Source organism: Clarias gariepinus, chromosome 2, assembly GCF_024256425.1.
Source record: "Clarias gariepinus isolate MV-2021 ecotype Netherlands chromosome 2, CGAR_prim_01v2, whole genome shotgun sequence".
In the NCBI taxonomy this organism is placed as follows: Eukaryota; Metazoa; Chordata; class Actinopteri; order Siluriformes; family Clariidae; genus Clarias; species Clarias gariepinus.
The window spans coordinates 16,906,946-16,926,205 of NC_071101.1; the positions used below are offsets into that span (position 1 = coordinate 16,906,946).

At 39.5% G+C, this 19,260-nt stretch overlaps 1 protein-coding gene across 1 annotated transcript in view; it reads right to left on the reverse strand.

Annotated features, from left to right (window-relative positions):
* Positions 1-900: 900 nt before the first annotated feature.
* trpc7b (transient receptor potential cation channel, subfamily C, member 7b) overlaps positions 901-19,260 on the reverse strand; it is an 81,876-nt gene continuing 63,516 nt past the window's right edge. The window contains exons 7-11 of the mRNA XM_053486062.1: positions 11,192-11,387; positions 8,292-8,513; positions 4,000-4,080; positions 2,376-2,451; positions 901-1,043 (exon numbers count right to left, since the gene is read on the reverse strand). Coding sequence (XP_053342037.1) covers positions 901-1,043; positions 2,376-2,451; positions 4,000-4,080; positions 8,292-8,513; positions 11,192-11,387 — 718 coding nt within the window. The remainder of the gene's footprint in view (positions 1,044-2,375; positions 2,452-3,999; positions 4,081-8,291; positions 8,514-11,191; positions 11,388-19,260) is intronic.

The following is a 19,260-nucleotide window of genomic DNA, read 5'->3' on the forward strand; positions in this document are numbered from 1 at the left end:
CACAAAATACTTGCTTTAAGTAATATGACTAGGTTCAAGAGATTTTTAGTTGTTAAGATGTCATTTTTTAAAGTGATCATTAACATTCTCCTGCATTTTCATTATTTTTCATGCTCTCTGTATGGCTTAAGTGAATAAACCAAACAAATAATAAATGCAAAAACCCTGCAAAACTCCATAAGGTGTTGCCACGACAGAAAACTTACTGACTATTCTAAAGCTCTAACATTAGAAAGCCCTTCCGCTCATGGGCCAAGTTTAATATTGCCTTTAATTTTAAATTATGTTATGTGTCTCCATATACAGCTGAAACAATGACGTATTAGAGGGAGAAGATTAATATAAACCTGTGACTTAAATTACAGTCTTCAGCACTGTCAGTGGTGCTCTTACGTACGAATAAATAAATAAATAATTTATTAAATAAACAAACACTTCAACAGCGCTGTGGTATAAATCCTGATAAATCACAATTTCCTTTTCTTCTTCTAGCAAAAACCATTGATCACTAATGTAAATCATCACGAGCAAAATCTGAATAAGAGACGTGATGAACCAGCGGTGTTTCCCGCCGTGTGTGATGACTCACCATTCAGATACTGGACGCAGGTATAACTATCGTTTTACTTTCTTTCTCAAAATCTCCAAGGACTGTAATTTGTCCATTTCTTAAAACTGCAGAGAACAAAGTAGGGGAAATGGCTGTTTGCCGAACCTGAAGTACACACTTCTCTTCCTAGCACAGTTTTCTCAAGTGCAGCTGTCACTTGTTGATGATTTCTCATTTTTCTCTTTAGAAAAGAAGCAATAGAGCTTGTTTTTGCCAATTAGAAAGCATTTCAGGATCATGACCATCGAGAATGGCTTGATTTGTTCTCTCTCTCTCTCTCTCTCTCTCTCTCAGGGCTGTTTTTTGTCGTTCTTGCTGAACTTGTCACTAAGTTGTTGAATGAGGTCGGCCAGTTCTCCAGTGGCCTGAGATTTCTCTTCCAGCAGCTCGTAGCGCAGGCTGGAGATATCCTGCTTTATCTCTTTCAGCTCACCTACAATACACATACAGAACAAAGAGCACATTATGTTCACACACACACACACACGCAATTATACTCAAACATTAACTTAAGCATGTAAAGTGCAAACTGCAAACATACAAAGAGCCTGCATATTGTGCATGGGTACATAACAAATAAATCCTCTCTCTCACACACACACACACACACACACACACACACACACACACACGCAAATGTAGTTTATCTTTATATGCAACATACTGTAGCCCTTGTTTTTTATTTTCAGACAAGTAGAATTAAAAAGAAATAAATGAAATGTAAATATATTATTTTTGTTTGCACAAAATAAAGAAATTATTATTTATAAAAACATTTTATATACAGTATAATGGTGTTAAAGGTTTGTACTGTAGATGTTCCAACAACAAGGATGCAACATTACTAAGTGCAATTATGTTACACTTTATTTGATTAAATAATGTTTTACAAGCGGTGTTCAAGTCAAACCGGGACTTGTCATCATAAATCATTAAAAACAAACAAACAAACAAATAAACAAACAAAAACAGTAGAACTCACAGCTATGTTTAAAAGTAAAAGTAAGAGCATTTCCACATGTACAATGTAAAGAGAACTTAACGGATTGGGACTAAACAGCTGTGTAGCCCAAAGAAAACCGCTTATTATTGGAGCTAATCAGTAAAAAGGCTTTAGTTTGCTTGAGAGAATAAAGAATGGACTGTGGAGCATTGGAAAAAGGTCATGTCAGAGTGATGGGTGCATCAGGGTAAGCATAGAGGCGGATGAAGCGATGCAGTCACTATATCTAGTGCCTACTGTACAGGCCTGTGGGGTAGTGTTATAATCTGGGGTTCAGATTCAGGTGTTCAGGTCTAGGTTCAAGGACATGATGTGCCTAAAAATTGAGGTCAGCTGACTGCCTGAATACAGTGCATAACCAGGTTTTTCCCATCAATGGAATTTTTTCCCTCCCTGATGGCATGGGCATATTCAAGATGACAATGCCAGCAATCATCGGGCTAAATTTGTGAAAGAGTGGTTCAGGGAGCGTAAGATTTACGCTGGAGACGACTTTATGCAGACTTTGCATAAGCTTATTATAACAATGCCACGGCTGTAAAGAAGGCACAAGGCGGGCCAATGAAATAGAGTATTAGTGTGTGCCATGTATTATTCAATGTAATGCAATTTTGGGGCATTTGAAAGATAACTTTTGCAATCGGGTGTGTCTCTTCATTATAACATGTGGCTCGAAACACAAAAACAGACAGACACAGACACACATATAACCATTAGCCAGCTAGTAATTGAAACAGACAATTAAGCAAACGAGATTTTTACCTTCATTAACTTCATCATTCTCCCTGTCGACCTGCGCCTTTAGAACATACCTCTTTATAAGACGCTTCATAATCTTCTGTTAGAGAGAGAGAGAGAGAGAGAGAGAGTTGGGAAGAAAGAGAGAGACAGACAGACAGATGATGGGGGGATAAAAGAGAGGGGAACATGACAGAGACTTGGAAATGTACTGTAAATCCTCTTCCTGTGTCTTTCCATTGTTCGTTGTCTCAATACAAGATAAAAGTGCAAGATATTTTTATCTTTTCTCAGCAGAGACACACACACACACACATCCAAGGTAACACTGCTTTCTGCTTACTGTCCTTTAGCGGGCTATAAAAGACTGCTTTGTAGCTGTCGAGTCTCTTCTGTCTAGGAATAACTGAACCTGAACCGAATATTGAACACTACAACAACATCTTCTCTCTACCGTGATGCAGTTAAATTCCCAAAACTTATTGGTGCTTGGGCTTGAACTGCCAACCTTCTGATCAGTAACCCAGAGCCATAACCCCCTGAGCTATCACTTTTCCAAAATGAGTGTCAAGGGAGAGCACAAACACAGCCCCTCACTATCAGAAATGATGGAATGAGATTCCCACATGTGGGGAATGTGCTTGTTTCAGCGCAGCCTGAGTGTAATGGCTGAGCATCGCACTGGGTGAAGTGCTGTGCGATCATACAGTAGTATCACCCCTGCCAGGTAAGCATGTATGTTTTTTTTTTTTTTTTTTTACAAATCTTCACAACAGAGGAGTTAGCCATTACTAATGTGATAAAAAAGGAAATAAAACACACCAGGAGGTTTACACTGATAAGAGTAATTTAGCTTCATGTTGGCTGTATTATAGCACTCCCAGCATCTATCACATCACCATCACATCACACTGTTGTGTTTTAACCCGGACATATCTACTGTACTGTATATATGGCATCAGATTCTGTCTCTATCTAATATTAATATTTAATCTCATTTCCACATTCTAACATGAGAATATAAGAACTATAGAAGCTTCATTATTCACCAACATCACTACTGTCCAAGTGCAGCCTCAGGACTTTATTAGATTTAACGCCAGCATCTTGTTTTCAGGAAATAAGGACTGTCTAGGAATAAACTACTTTAAGTAATGTTGTTACTTCCTGGCAAAAAAAAAAAAAAGCTAACTTCAAGTATATGCTGTATACTCTCTTCATTCTCTCTCTCTCTCTCACCTGTATGTCAGTATTTGTCCATTTCTCGACACTTTCTGTGTTTGTCTATTAGACATTGATTCCAATCTCACTTCCCTGGCGGTCTGTATCTCTATCTGTCATACTTTATCTCTCTCTTCTTTTTCTCTATCTGTTTTTCCTTCTGTGTGTTTGATTGTGTCTCCTTATCCATCTCTCTTCCCTTCTCTCTCTCTGAATTTTGTCTATATCCATCCTTTTCTTGCTTTGTCTCTATTTCAGGCATTTTATCTGTCCCCACACTCTCATTCCCTCTGTCTCTGTCATTCTCTCTCCTCCCGCTCTCTCTCTCAGATTTGGCTGTCTGTCCCTCCTTTTTCTCTGTTTAGCTCTGTCTCTCTCTCTCTCTCTCTCCCCCTCCAGCTGTCAGTCTCTCAGACTCTCTCTGTACCTGGTAGCGTGTGGGGTTTTTGATGGGTTTCTTCACCGTGTTCTCCTCTCTGATTCTCGAGTTAGCACGGTATCGATCCAGCTAAAGAGAAATCAAGGCGAGAAATAAAAATGCTCAACAAGAAACACATAAATATGTACTCTGTGCTGTGCTTATCAAATGTTCAAAGGGGATTGTTGCATATTTTAGGAAAAAAAAATTAAAATCAGGAAACACCATTGAATTAGAAGGTGTGTCCAACTTTTGACTGGTGTGACATCATAGAGGAGAAAGAGGCGTTGCTCCCACTCCCAATTCAGTTAACATTCCAGAGAAACATCTCTACTTAGACATTTATCTTAATATACACTCACCTAAAGGATTATTAGGAACACCATACTAATACAGTGTTTGACCCCCTTTAGCCTTCAGAACTGCCTTAATTCTACATGGCATTGATTCAACAAGGTGCTGAAAGCATTCTTTAGAAATGTTGGCCCATATTGATAGGATAGCATTTTGCAGTTGATGGAGATTTGTGGGATGCACATCCAGGGCACGAAGCTCCCGTTCCACCACATCCCAAAGATGCTCTATTGGGTTGAGATCTGGTGACTGTGGGGGCCATTTTAGTACAGTGAACTCATTGTCATGTTCAAGAAACCAATTTGAAATAATTCGAGCCTTGTGACATGGTGCATTAACTTGCTGGAAGTAGCCATCAGAGGATGGTACATGGTGGTCATAAAGGGATGGACATGGTCAGAAACAATGCTCAGGTAGCCCGTGGCATTTAAACGATGCCCAATTGGCACTAAGGGGCCTAAAGTGTGCCAAGAAAACATCCCCCACACCATTACACCACCACCACCAGCCTGCACAATGGTAACAAGGCATGATGGATCCATGTTCTCATTCTGTTTACGCCAAATTCTCACTCTACCATTTGAATGTCTCAACAGAAATCTAGATTCATCAGACCAGGCAACATTTTTCCAGCTCGTGCAAATTGTAGCCTCTTTTTCCTATTTGTAGTGGAGATGAGTGGTACCCGGTGGGGTCTTCTGCTGTTGTAGCCCATCCACCTCAAGGTTGTGCGTGTTGTGGCTTCACAAATGCTTTGCTGCATACCTCGGTTGTAACGAGTGTTTATTTCAGTCAAAGTTGCTCATCTATCAGCTTGAATCAGTCGGCCCATTCTCCTCTGACCTCTAGCATCAACAAGGCATTTTCGCCCACAGGACTGACGCATACTGGATGTTTTTCCCTTTTCATACTATTCTTTGTAAACGCTAGAAATGGTTGTGCGTGAAAATCCCAGTAACTGAGCAGATTGTAAAATACTCAGACCGGCCCGTCTGGCACCAACAATCATGCCACGCTCAAAATTGCTTAAATCACCTTTCTTTCCCATTCTGACATTCAGTTTGGAGTTCAGGAGATTGTCTTGACCAGGACCACACCCCTAAATGCATTGAAGCAACCGCCATGTGATTGGTTGATTAGATAATTGCATTAATGAGAAATTGAACAGGTGTTCCTAATAATCCTTTAGGTGAGTGTATATGCTTTACTAATATTACACTAAACCATAAACAATTTTGCACTGTCTAAAGGACAAGCAGTCAATGCTTTCCTCATTATAGTTAAGTAGTCTTTCCTCTGCTCCTGTGCACACGCTCAGAAAAGACTACCTAAACCTACAGAAAATGTCATTAGACAACATTACGCTAAAGGCTTCCATCTGTATCAGCTGTTAATTTAGATTAAAGGATTAAACAGATTTAACAGCAGCTAAATGGAATTGATTAATATAATACTTATCAGCCATAACATTAAAACCGTTAATGTTAGAACGTTTGGGTTGTGTGGTGGTGTCTAGCACCAGGACATTTGCAGGGGATCCTGTGGGCATTGTGGGATGTGGGGTGGGGCCTCTTTTTGTCCAGTGTATTCTATGGATGAATGACTGGACAGGGATCTGGGTCGCTCAGCAGACTGTGATGCACTGTGTGTTCTGGTGCCTTTCTCTTACGGACAGAGTTGCCTTTTTTGGTGATTTGTGCTGCATTGGCTTTTCTGTGTGATTGGGATGAACAGGCTTGTATTTGGTCCCCGTGGGCATAAATGAGCCTGGGGTGCCCATGATACTATCATCAGTTTATTGGCTTATAATTAGTGATAATCAGTGTTAATGTGTTAATGTAATGGCTCATTGGTTTATCTCATTTTGTGTCTATACTTTATGTGCAGTGGATATAAAAAAATCTCCACCTCTCATGTTAAATTGGCTCATGTCAGTTCCAGTCAACAGAAGAATGGCATCAGAAGAAGAAGATCAATGTTTTGGAATGAACCAGTCGGAGCCCAGATCTAAATCCTATCAAAAACTTGTGGAATGACCTGAAGTGGGCTGTGCACAGGAGATCCGGTTTCATACATGTGGAGCATTGTTGCAGGGAAGAGAGGAATAAAAGCGCCAAAGCTGGATGTGCTAAGTTGGTAAACTCTTGAGTGCTCTATTACAAGTAGTACTGAGGGCCGCATTAGAATCAAAAGCTGCTTTTTAAAGTTGAAGTGTGTTCTTACTTATGCAACCAGGTTTTGCATTTCTTCTTTTTTTTTCCCCCAAAAAAATTCTATTTGCTTCCCACTTTCTAAATTGCGTAGAGCAAGCAGCCCATTGACATGATATGAAGTCATATCTACAGTATATGAAGTCAAAGTCAGTGTTGATGATCGAATCCCGTTCTATCATCTATGCTCTGTCCACAAAACTACAGATCCAGATGTGGTACAGATCCAAACTACAGATGTGATAACTTGAGCGGTGAAGCAGTTGTGAGACTTTGAAAGTCATGTAGTCTCCACTTGGTATAAAGGGCTGATTACCTTGGAGGTCATTTTTTAAATGGAACCTTACATAATAAAATCCAAAAATCTTTCATCTGAGTCTGACCTGACCTATTTAAACACTGCATGGTGTTAATTTAAAAATGGGTATTTTGCTGTGCACTGCATAATGTTTCCCCATCAGAGTCATTTCCATATACTGTAGAATCACGTATGCTTACAGAAGATATCTAAGGAACCCTTGAGATCCCTTTTTGTTTCAGGGGGCATCTGCTCTCCAAATAGAAACACAGAAATCAATTGTATAATTATTTCTTTTGCTTTAAAATCATAGACCTAACCACAACACTGCATCACTTATTAAGATTAGACATGGAATTCCTCCTTCAAATACTTTCTCTAAAAACTTCAAAAGTCTCACTAATTCCAGTCTAATTTAATTAACACTTCTCATATTTCTCACATTTCTAATATTACTCAGCACGAGATTCTCCAAGAGCTAAAAGACTAATTTGTTCATTTTAATAACTTGAGGAGGAAAGATGGGTCTAGGTCATGTTTTTAGGAATTGATAGACATCTTTCTAAGGGTGATATAAGCCCTCTAGCTCAGAAATCCATGATGAGACTTGATAGTGAATGAATCGTGCTGGAATTGTGTCAGCTCAGAAGGAGAAAAAGAAAGACCTGCTGATTCAGTTGTTATATCTGCACCATGATGAAAAGAGAAGCGTAAAAATTGCCAGATTGATCAGCACCCATGCATGTAGTAACTGAGCCTGCCTCCACATGGAGTTTATTACCCAGGGGTGTGTTTGTGTGTGTCGGGGCCGGAGCGTTAGTGTGTGTATACCATCTTCTGTTGTCTCACAGATAACAGTTTTTCAAATTCATTTTAAATGTCTCTTATACTTACTGTAAGTGGTTGCACAAATAATACAAGGTGTGTTCAAGTCAAACCGGGACTTTTGATTGAGCAGAATAACAGAACACACCTTTATTTCTCGATATAATCCCCTGCATTAATGCACTTATTCCTGCATTTCACTAGTGCTTGAAGACCATCAAGGTTGAAAGTTTCCTCAGTATACTGGATCTATTAACAGACTGCCTGCTTCATGTCTGAAACACTGGCCTCCCAGGAACCCCTTTAATGGTCCAACCATGGAGAAATTGTTTGGAGCGAGGTCAGGATGGTATGGAGGACTGTACAGGAGCCAAATTCCTGTACTGTGAGAATTCTGCATTGTTCTGCATAAACAGAACACCGTTGATTATTATATGAAGGTTATCATTCACAACCTTCTTTAAAACGTCCTGGTTTGACTTGAACGCCCCTCGTACTATAACAAACCCAGTGATAATGTATGGATGGGTAACAGTGTGTAACATCTCATCAGATTAGCATATTAATATAAGCTATAACTTATTTAAAGAACAGGTTGAAAAAAAATCTTAAACCTTTGGTCTTGAGTTAAGCATGCCCATCTCCAGTTCATTTTCGTGCCGATGACCTTTGGCCTTACAGAGGTGCACGAGACATGCTTTGGTGCGCAGGGCCAGATAATAGAAAGACTTGGGACTGGGCACCAGGTTAAAGGGGGCGGGCAGTGTGCGGCCTTCGTCAAAATATGACAACCAGAGCTTAGCACGAGCAAACTTCCACTCAACATCAGCGTCCTCCTATAGGGAGAGAGAGAGAGAGAGAGAGTTGGAAGTGAGTGAAAAACTAACCATCTGTGAGCAATAACTAATCCTGCGTGTGAAAGCCTAAAGCTGGGACTATTATAAACACATTTACCGCAACATCAGTCATCAATACATGATTGATATTTTCTCTGATTCTATTCGTTCTGGCTATTTGGTTCATATCATCAATAATTTTTTGAAAATGTTTTTAATGAGTATGGAAAACATAAATCATATTTAGGGTGCCTTTTCCCTGGACTGTTGTATCGGTACTTTTTGGACACCCATAGTGAGCAATCAGACAAAAAAAAAAGAGAAAAAAATGAATAACTGTAAATAGATGATGAGATTACAATGAATGCATTAACAAGATATGTGAGGTTAAGTGATTATCAAATCAACCCAACTCTTCTTCCTGTTCCCATTCCTAAAACCCAAGAGGGACGTTTTCATAATGAAGCATGATTGCGCATATCATTGGCAGGACCTGCTTAATTCGTCCTGATGCTTTACTCCCGCTCTCTTCCTCCTGCTTCTTCATCTGGATCTGTCTGCATGTGTGAGTCACCTCCGGTAGTTATAGAACTCATGTGGTTTCACTAATGATTTGCACTCCCCCAAAAACAGCTTATTCCCACCCTGAGTTCACACTGGATGCATCATGTAATTGTCATTCCGCAGGGGACGCATTTCAGCTGTGTTCCTATACAAGCTACTGGCAGGAGGAAGAACAACAGCGTGATTTGATTTTAATCAGTTTTGTCAACTCCAGCATCCGTGCATCAGTTACGAGTAGGTGAATTTTCATAGCTGCCTCTGTGAAAGATAACTAATTAACAAATTTGAACCGCTTAATGTTTGATAATGAAAGGAATCCGTCTCCTTTTCCCCTGCCAGGAACAGCACCCCCCTTTGTGACAAACCTGTCAAACTCTTCAATCTACTAACTGCCTTCACTGGCTGCTCCTGAGCGGATGTTCCTCAGGTCGTAACTCACATGTCTATACAGAATTATGTTACATGGTAGAAGAACAAGATGAGGAAATCTTCTGCAAACTGCATCGTAGAGCAGAAGTAGAACATTTTAAAAAACCTTTAAATAAAAAAATGCGGTTTGTAATTTTAGTTGATTTCTACAGATATTATAATTCACTCATGCATGTAAGTGAAAGAAAAATAATATAGAGTGAAATTCTTGTTTCTGGAGTGAACTGACCTTTAGACTTGCCTTCCTGCTTCAGTAGTTAATCTCATCGGATGCTCTAGACCTATACATCCCAACTGATGCTATAAATGTAAAGCACTTAACTCTTTAAACCCACTCCCTCCTTCATTAGGTTACCTTGCCTCTAAACTCTCACTTTAACATGTTAGTCATAGAAATCAAGTTATACTTGATTATATATTTATATATTAATATACTACCTACGCCCCCCCACTCAACCCCCCCAAAAAAAATAAAATCACTTACTTTGTTACTTTACTGTCATCACTTTCACCTTTGATCATACAGTACACCATGGCATTGTTTCAACAACCTTATGTTATATGATTTATTCCTGTCTAGAGTTTAATTCATTTGCAAGTTGCATTCATTCACCCCTAAACCTTAAAATCTTCTCCAGGACATCTCGAAGATTGCTATGTGTGAAAACGCTCCCAGAGCCACTCTTTCACAATTGAGTCCTGGAATGCTTTATTCAATTCAATTTAATTTTATTTGTATAGCGTTTTAACAATTGACATTGTTGCAAAGCAGCTTTACACAATCGAAAGAATGACTGAAGTTTGTATGAAATATGAATGTGTATAAATCAAAATAATAAGACTGTCCCTGATGAGCAAACCGAGGGCGACCATGGCAAGGAAAAACTCCCTGAGATGGCAATAGGGAGAAACCTTGAGAGGGAACCAGACTCAACAGGGAACCCATCCTCATTTGGGTGATAACGGATAGCAGGGATTGATCTGCATCATACTGTGTGAGACTGGACGTTCAGTATAACAGGAGAAGTTAATATGGATTCCAGTTCATTATTGGAGGCTAAGGTAGAATGAACTGTATGTCCGTGCCACCATGGAAAGAAAAAAAATGCATTGACCGGATCACCTGGTCATTCAGTACATTCAGGTCGTCAGCTGACTTTATTTTATTGCCACATGAGCCTAGACCTGAGCAACTAAAGCAACCCCAGACCATTACCCTCCCCCCAGAGGCTTGTACAGTGGCCACTATGTATGATGGGTGCATCACTTCATGTGCTCCCCTTCTTACCCTGACCACACCCATCACTCTGGGATGGGGTTAAATCTGAACTCATCAGACCAACAAGATATTTGTGTTTAGTAAAGCAGGATGACAGTAAGACATTTCGTCAAGTCGAGCGAAATTAGACACTTAACACAGTTTTCATTTCAGATGAATGCTGTCTCGGTTATGTGATCGCACTAATTAGGAGGCTGTGATATTAATGCTGTCGTGGTCTGACAGATTGTTGCTCCACTCAGTTCAGCACATACACGCTCTTTTCTGACCATGCAAAGCCAAAGATGAAAAAACAAACTGGCGTCCACTCAAAACAGTCACAGTATGCTCGAAGCACAAACACAGAACCGCTTAAAAAAATTATATCATGAAAAATGCTATTAGGAAATGCCAAGTTAATTCTCACCTCTATTTCCTGGTAGGAGCTGTTTATCATGGCTATGAGCATGTTGAGCAGGACCACCACCATGGTCACGTTATACACACCGTACAGCACATAGCCGATGTTCTCAATGAACTTATGGTCGTACTTCAGAACCACCGAGATCACCTCCGACAAGCCAAAAATGGACCAGAACAACGTTTTAAAGCTCTCCTCCACCCTGAAACACACATAAAGAGCATGGTTGAGGAGTGTGCATTGTCACCTACTTTCTTTTTCCAAGAGCAGAGCAAAAGAATAACAATAAAGAATAATAACACTAGATAACAAGAAATAAAAATAAATGAAAGTAGAATGATACATAATAATACCGATAGCAGCAGTCATCGTTTATTTAAAAAAAAATTAAGTGTGAGCAAGGGATCAGTCATCACTATGGGAGTTGATGGCGTGCTTTGGAATGACTCAGTCTTTCACAATATTTGTGTGTTTTTGCGTGTGTGTGTGTGTTTGCGTGTGACACCCGGAGTGTTACTCAGCCCCTACTGTATGCAACCAGAACTCACATCAGTGTGGAGTCACATAAAGCATACAGTATGTGGATACTAAGCTTATAAACAGCATAACAAGAAAATGCTACAGCAAAAAATGTGCAGTTACGAAAATGTCAGGTTATTGGCCTGCACCAAGCAAAGAAAACAACTACAGATATTTAAAAAAATTATTATAATTTGGTTAAAAACCGTCCAACACGTTGATATATTTCACACTGGGAACATAATCCCCATCTGCTAGTGAAGTGTACCGCCATGTTCGATTTTTCTGGAACCAAAATAAAATCATTATCTGACATCTGTGTACTCAGTTAAGCTCAATACACAGATTGATGATGAGCAACGAAGTGCATTATGGAGGAATTTAATATCCATAAAGTAAAAAGATAAAGTGTTTAAGATTAATTAATGCAGGTTTATTAGAAAAAGCCAAAATACTGAGGTTTACCCGAAAGTAGAGAGAATGCTGATCTGATACACTAGCAGAAAGTGACAGATGGGATTACGAGAGCGCATGTTATTTTGATTTGATCTTATGAGAACTGAAAAAGATTGACATTTGTTTTAGAAAAAAAAATGTTTTATGGGAATGGAAATGCTGACATAAAAATATGAAGGGCATTCATGTCAGACTGGGAGTTGTGATTAAATTATTCGGGATTGAAAACATGAACCAATTTAATTTTATACAAGACCTCAAGCACAGTACATTTGAATAGTGGAATCATTTTGAAGAAGGCCATAGGTCTGTGGATGACGATCCCGGCCGAGGAGCCCACTGCAGTTGTTCCTGTGAAAGTTCAGTTAGTGGAACGCCTCAAGTCTTGAAAATCGACAGACAGCTTGGCACCAACTTGCGAAAGTGATGCATCTACAGTATCTGTGGGAACTGTACACACAATCATTTGCCAACACCAATTGCACATTATACGTAAGAACTCGGCTAGGAATTATTGCAACATCCGCCGTAGAGTCCTGACCTCACTCCAAGTCATTTCCACATGTTTGGGCCATTAAAGGAGTTCCTGGGAGGCCAGGGTTTCAGACGTGAAGCAGGGACTCTGATCATGGCTCAGGCGGCTGAGAGAAAAATTCTACTTAGATGATATCCAAGCACTAGTGAAACACTGAGATAAGTGCATGAATGTAGAAGGGGAGTATACTGGGAAATAAGTTAAGTTTATTATGTTCTGTTATTAAGCACGATCAAAAGTCCCAGTTTGACCTGAACAACCCTCACATTTTTCATTGTATTTTTCATTTAGGATTATCTATATAAAAATATTATATAAAAGTTTTTTCTGTACATCGGTCGGAACTTGCTCTTTCAATGAGACCTTTATGGATCATGCACTAAATTTCTGTCTGTATATCTGTATGTCTGTATGTCTGTCCAGACAGATTTTAGCCGGTTGCAAAGACAGCAACATTTATAGTGTGTTATAGTTAACTCGTCATGAACTACAGTAGAGTTCTCGAGGCAGGACAGCACATATTCTGTGGAGATAAATAAATAATCTTCAGTTTGATCTGCAAACGCAATTCAGTTACTTCAGTTACTTGATCCTACCATCATTTAGTACCAATGAACAGACAGTTGTGTTGTTCTGAAGAAAAGTCCGCCACACACACACACACACACACACACACACTAGACTTCCTTCCTTTGGGTGATTCATCTTTCTGTAGAATAGGTATAGATGCAAGCATCACAATGACAAGAATCCAATTAATCTGCCTCTTTCTCTGTCTCGCTCTCAACCTGCCTCTCTCTTTGACAAGGACGTATCTGTTATCATCTTCATGCCTTTCTTCTATTCATTCCTCTTTCCCCCTGGTGAAGTGATCCATCTGATGTGTTCTAATGTCCCTGCCCAGAAACAGCAAAACACCACCTGTATGTACACATGCATCCAAACACACACACACACACCTCACATTTGTCTTACTATCCTTGTGATGATTCTCGATTGAGAGCTAATTAAGCACAGTAACTTAAAAAAAGTTTTTTTCTTTCATTTAGTTTTCTAAATATGAGCTGCAATAGGTTTCTCGTATTGGACAGCCATACTGTATGTGCCCACATAGGCAAAACACTCAGATAATCCTACCCTTCTGGAGACATTGAGTCCTCACTGAGATATACAAACCCACTGACATGTAAATTGCCTTTATAAAGGGTTGTTTGGTTTGTCTAGGAAACCCACTGAGTAAGCTAGAGCCAATCAGCATTTAAAGAAGCACTTGAGACATGTAAATATGCACAAAGTATGTGTCTACAAGTGTTCAAGTCAAACTGGGACTTTTGATTATGCAGAATAATAATCAAAGCATACAGCTATGAACACCCTGTATTTCTCTATATAATCCCCCGCTACACTAATGTGCGTATCCCAGTGTTTCACTAGTGCTCAGATACCATCAAGATAGAATGTTTTTAGTCATTACAGCAGAGCCATGATCAGACTGCCTATTTGCTTCATGTCTAAAACGCTGGCCTTCCAGGAACTCCTCTAATGGTCCAAACATGTGGAAACAGCTTGGAGCAAGGTCAGGCCTGTACTGGGAATGCAGCGATAACTCTCAGCTGAGTTCTTATACCGTGCAAGAGGAGTTTGTGAATAAGTGTGTGCACAGTTCCCATGGAGAGATCCATCTCTTCCTGAAGTTTCTGACAAGGTATCTGTCAATTGTCAAGGCGCAGGCATTCCACTAGCTGAATGTTCAGGAGGCGCCGAGCCTCATTGGATGGGATTGTCATCCACAAATGTTCAGCCTTTTGCACCATTCAAATATTTTTACTGCCGCTGAGAGTCTCGTCACTGTACTGTGCTGGAACGCTTTTACACCGTCATTCACGTGAAATGTCACCACTATTACAAGTCCCGGTTTGACTCGAACGCCCCAAGTATACACTCCCGATGACAGATTTTCTGCCTATATTTCCGTTCAATACTAGAGCAGAATATTTATGCGGTAAATAAAGGTTTATAAATGTTATGCTTGACAGACAAATGAAAAGGCTTGTAGGTTGTGTAAGAAATCTTTGGCTGTGACTTAAGATCAATGATCGTAGAACTCTTGATGTGTCAGTGCCTTCGCAACCAAAGACAATCGACAACAAATCCTGCCGGTGTCAGGGAGTCTTGATTAAAACCTAGGAGGATGCTTTACAGCTACAAATATGGTCGTGTTGATGGAAAACGTTGGGACACCATGCTAATAAACAGAAGGAAATATCCCTGTTGACTCGAAGTGACTGTTTGTTTCTGTTTCTGCAATTTTGTTTTCTGCATGAGCCAATTCATGCTGATTGATTACCTCAATTCCGGCTCTTTGTTAGAGATTCATCGTCTAATCTGACCTTGAAAACACGATCGCACGGCTAAGATTTTATTGGGATCATGTCGTGTGCTGCGCTGAGTAATCATCCTAAAGATCGCTGAAATGGCAGAGTGTAAACCCGCCTTTAGTTACACTACTCCTGTAATAACGCTCGCTCTATCAGGTTTGGGAATCCCTTAACCGCAGCTGGTATTATTTGGGTACGGAGCGAAATGTTTCCTTTTAAATCTTTATTATTGCTCATATAGCATGTACAGTATTAAATCGTCTATCTTATTAGATTATTAAAATGCGAACCAGCACTAAGGAGAGGCATGTTGTTGAGAGAGCCTGCATCTCTCATTCGCACTGTTTTACTCACCTTCCCTTTCTCTCTGGGTTGAACACGGTATTTAATACTTTCTGTAGGAATAATTCGAGACACAGTGAGAGGAGAGGAGGAACGCTGATTGCTAGACCCAGAAGAAAAATAAACATATACAATACAATCATGTACAGTTAATCTCTAAATATGGGGCCCCAAAATTAGTCTGTCTTTATACTGAAGATGGGATATGAAATGTCAATGTGTCGTCAGACGTCTTTAGAATAATATAGCTGAACCTAGTTGGTATTTAAATGGGAGAACACAGTGCCAGCTTCCCAAGCCCCTGAGTAAAGTTTAAAATAATCCTTATTTTTCCACTTGAAATGAGTTTCTAGCTCTTTGTCTGTCCGTCTTCTGAGAGTCTCTCTTTCTTTCTCTCGGAAATTATGAAATATGCATAAATATTAAACAAAGATTAGTTGTCCATGAGAGCAGTAACCACTTCATTCACTTGATTTAATGAATAATATTAAGATGTTTAAATAAAGCCATCCATCCATCCATCCGCCACAATCGCCTTGCACCTTCAAGGTCTGGGTTCGATTCCTGCCTCAGGGTCCATGTGTATGGAGTGTGCATGTTCTTCCAGTGCTTGGTGGGTTTCCTCTGGGTTCCTCTCACGGTCCAAGGACATGCAGATTAGGTTAATTGACATTTCCGAATTGCCTGTAGTAAGTGAATGCATGTGCGAATGTTGACCAGAGGTCCTACTACAGTTGTAAAAAAAATGGGAATAAATACAATTGGCCTCCATGGTCCCTAGTTGGACTACAGAGGTTCCTGGATGGATGGATGGATGGATGGATGGATGGATCTATCTATCTATCTATCTATCTATCTATCTAGTTAAATTAATATAGAGACTTCTGATGACCCTTTCACTTTTCACTTCATATTGTCACCTTAAAAACAATTAGAGATGCACCAGATGCATTTCCTTGGATCTACCGATTTACCAATTCATGTTCTTTTTTTTTTACATCCTGGCCTGCCAATGCAGATTTTCTTTCATTTTTAAGAACGACTGGTATAAACATATATATGTTGTATTACATGTGATAAAACATTAAGCTTCAAAAATGACATTATCTCCCAAACTGCCTAAGTTTACAGAACTTTCTCCATGTTACAGATGAAAGCAAATTTTTGTACTATAGATAAATAAATACAACTGAAAAAGAAAACTCAAGGCTATCATGTGCTTCTTCAGAGGCACAGACTCTTTAAACATTGGTATTTTTTTTTTTTTTAAATAAAGTCAATAAATTGACTAAAAATGTCTAGTGCTGCTATGGTTGAGGTGAGAGTGAACACAGCCTTGCCAGAATACTGGCTACAGATCTCAATACCTAATGGGATTGAAACTTTCAAAATTCTAAAAGTGATCGGCTGATCATGGCTCATCAAACGAAAAAAACCTGTCGATTTCAGTTACTGGTGGGCTGCTTGGTGCGTCTTTAAAGACAAACTATTTCTGGAGCCTTTCCCTAGAGAAAGTATGATATCTGACCTTTGATGTAGCCTGTCTGTCTGTCTGTCTGTCTGAATGTTCACATATCTGTCAATCCGTCTATCCATTCATCCGTACCTCTCGATGGCTGCGGCTGCATCACCGTCTACTTTAGATGAAACTCCTCAATATCTTGTGCTCTGCCGCTTGACATGAGAACATTTACTTTCATCATATTGCATGTAAGGCTGGTCAGCCATATACTGTAGACACATAATGAGCGGAAACACACAGACACTTCCCACACGATGAACTTCTATTTCATGCTCCCAATTATTTCTGTATGAAGCTACTTAGACAGTAAGTCAGACAGCTGAAGGTGTCATCTGCTCATGTCACTGAATATAGATCTTCTTCTCAAGTCTAATAACAGAAGGGCCGAGGAGAAAGTATGTGTGTGTGTGTGTGTGTCATCTGGCAGCAGTCACCTGGTAAAGCTAAGCAATTACTGTAGGTTTAAATGCATTTCATAGACCCAAAGACTACACCACACAGCACTAAGTTTCCAAAGGCCTGCTGTCAAACAAAGAAAAAAGAAAACGGCTGAAATATTCAAACACACTGAAAGTCCTGCCATTTGAATGCGGAGGTAAAATGGAAATCATTCCACCCTGATCTTTGGTCAAACTGCTGGTAAGAATTGTGCTGGCGTAGTTAATTAATGTTCCTGCTGCGCGCCGTCCCACTGGATCCTCTATGTATGTTTAAACAGTTATTTTTAGATTTGCAGCATTGAATGTTTAAACCACAAGCAGTAGAAAAGAAATAGGAAAAAGGCATCAGGTATTTTCATTTATTTTTGTCTTTGCTCTTAAGCATTTATTTAAATGCATAACAAAATTTTGCATGTTGTCAAGATACCTGTACCAAAAAAAAAAAGCATGGCATATATGCAATAAATCATCAGCGATTCTTTATAAGCTAATGCAGGCATAACTGTGCTCAACAAAATGCTCTACTGTAAACAGACATGTTGTTATTTAAAGAAATCATATGTTCATGGAATATTCTGTAAGGAGTGGTTTAAAATTTGTGGAAGGAATCACCGCTAAGTAAAGAATGAAGTAATTAATTGATAGATGGATGGATGAATAGATATAAAAAATGAATCAAGGTCATCAGGCTAGCCAAACTGTTTACAGAGAGAAAAAAAAAAACTTTATACAGTATTTAAGATGCAAAATATACAGTACTGGGATGAAAGGACAAACAATATTACCTTGTTGTAATCTGTGAGTTTATTTATTTTACTAAAATACACACTATTAGCGGGCTGATTTACCATGTTATGTATGATGTAAGTGTAGCCAGTGTTCATATCATTCATGCAGATTCTTAACCTGGATTCCAGGAACAAAGGAGATCATTTGCTTGTGAAATTATGGCGCAGTTCTTAGTGGATCTTCCCAGTTGGACACGCTTTCCTTTAACATTCCCCACAGGTTGGCATCAGGTGGTGTAAGGAATGGGGCGGGTATGGGAAGAAATTGTTCTGCCACAAGTTTCCTTCTAGGGAGGACTGATTCAACAACAAACGCACAAAATATCTTCCTTTTCACTGGGAACAAGTTATATATATATATATATATATATATATATATATATATATATATATATATATACTCAGCAAAAAAAGAAACGTCCCTTTTTCAGGACTGTGTATTTCAACAATAATGTTGTAAAAATCCAAATAACTTTACAGATCTTCATTGTAAAGGGTTTAAACAATGTTTTCCATGCATGTTCAATTAACCATAATCAATTAATTAACATGCACCTGTGGAATGGTCGTTAAGACCTTAACAGCTTACAGAAAGTAGGCATTTAAGGTCACAGTTCTAAAAACGCAGGACACTAAAAAGAATTGTCTACCGACTGTAAAAAACACCCAAAGAAAGATGCCCAGGGTCCCTGCTCATCTGTGTGAACGTGCATTAGGCATGCTGCAGGGAGGCATGAGGACTACTGATGTGGCTAGGGCAATAAATTGCCATGTCCGCACTGTGAGACGCCTAAGACAGCGCTACAGGGAGACAGGAAGGACACCTGATCATCCTCGCAGTGGAAGACCACGTGTAACAACACCTGCACAGGATCGGTACATCCGAATATCACACCTGCGTGACAGGTACAGGATGGCCACAACAACTGCCCGAGTCACACCAGGAACACACAATCCCTCCATCAGTGCTCAGACAGTCCGCAATAGGCAGTCCATGAGGAGGAGATGCACTGCAGTACTTCAACTACACTACTACACTACTTAGTGTTCATACAAATATTTACACATTAAGTTTACTGAAAGTAAAAACAGTGG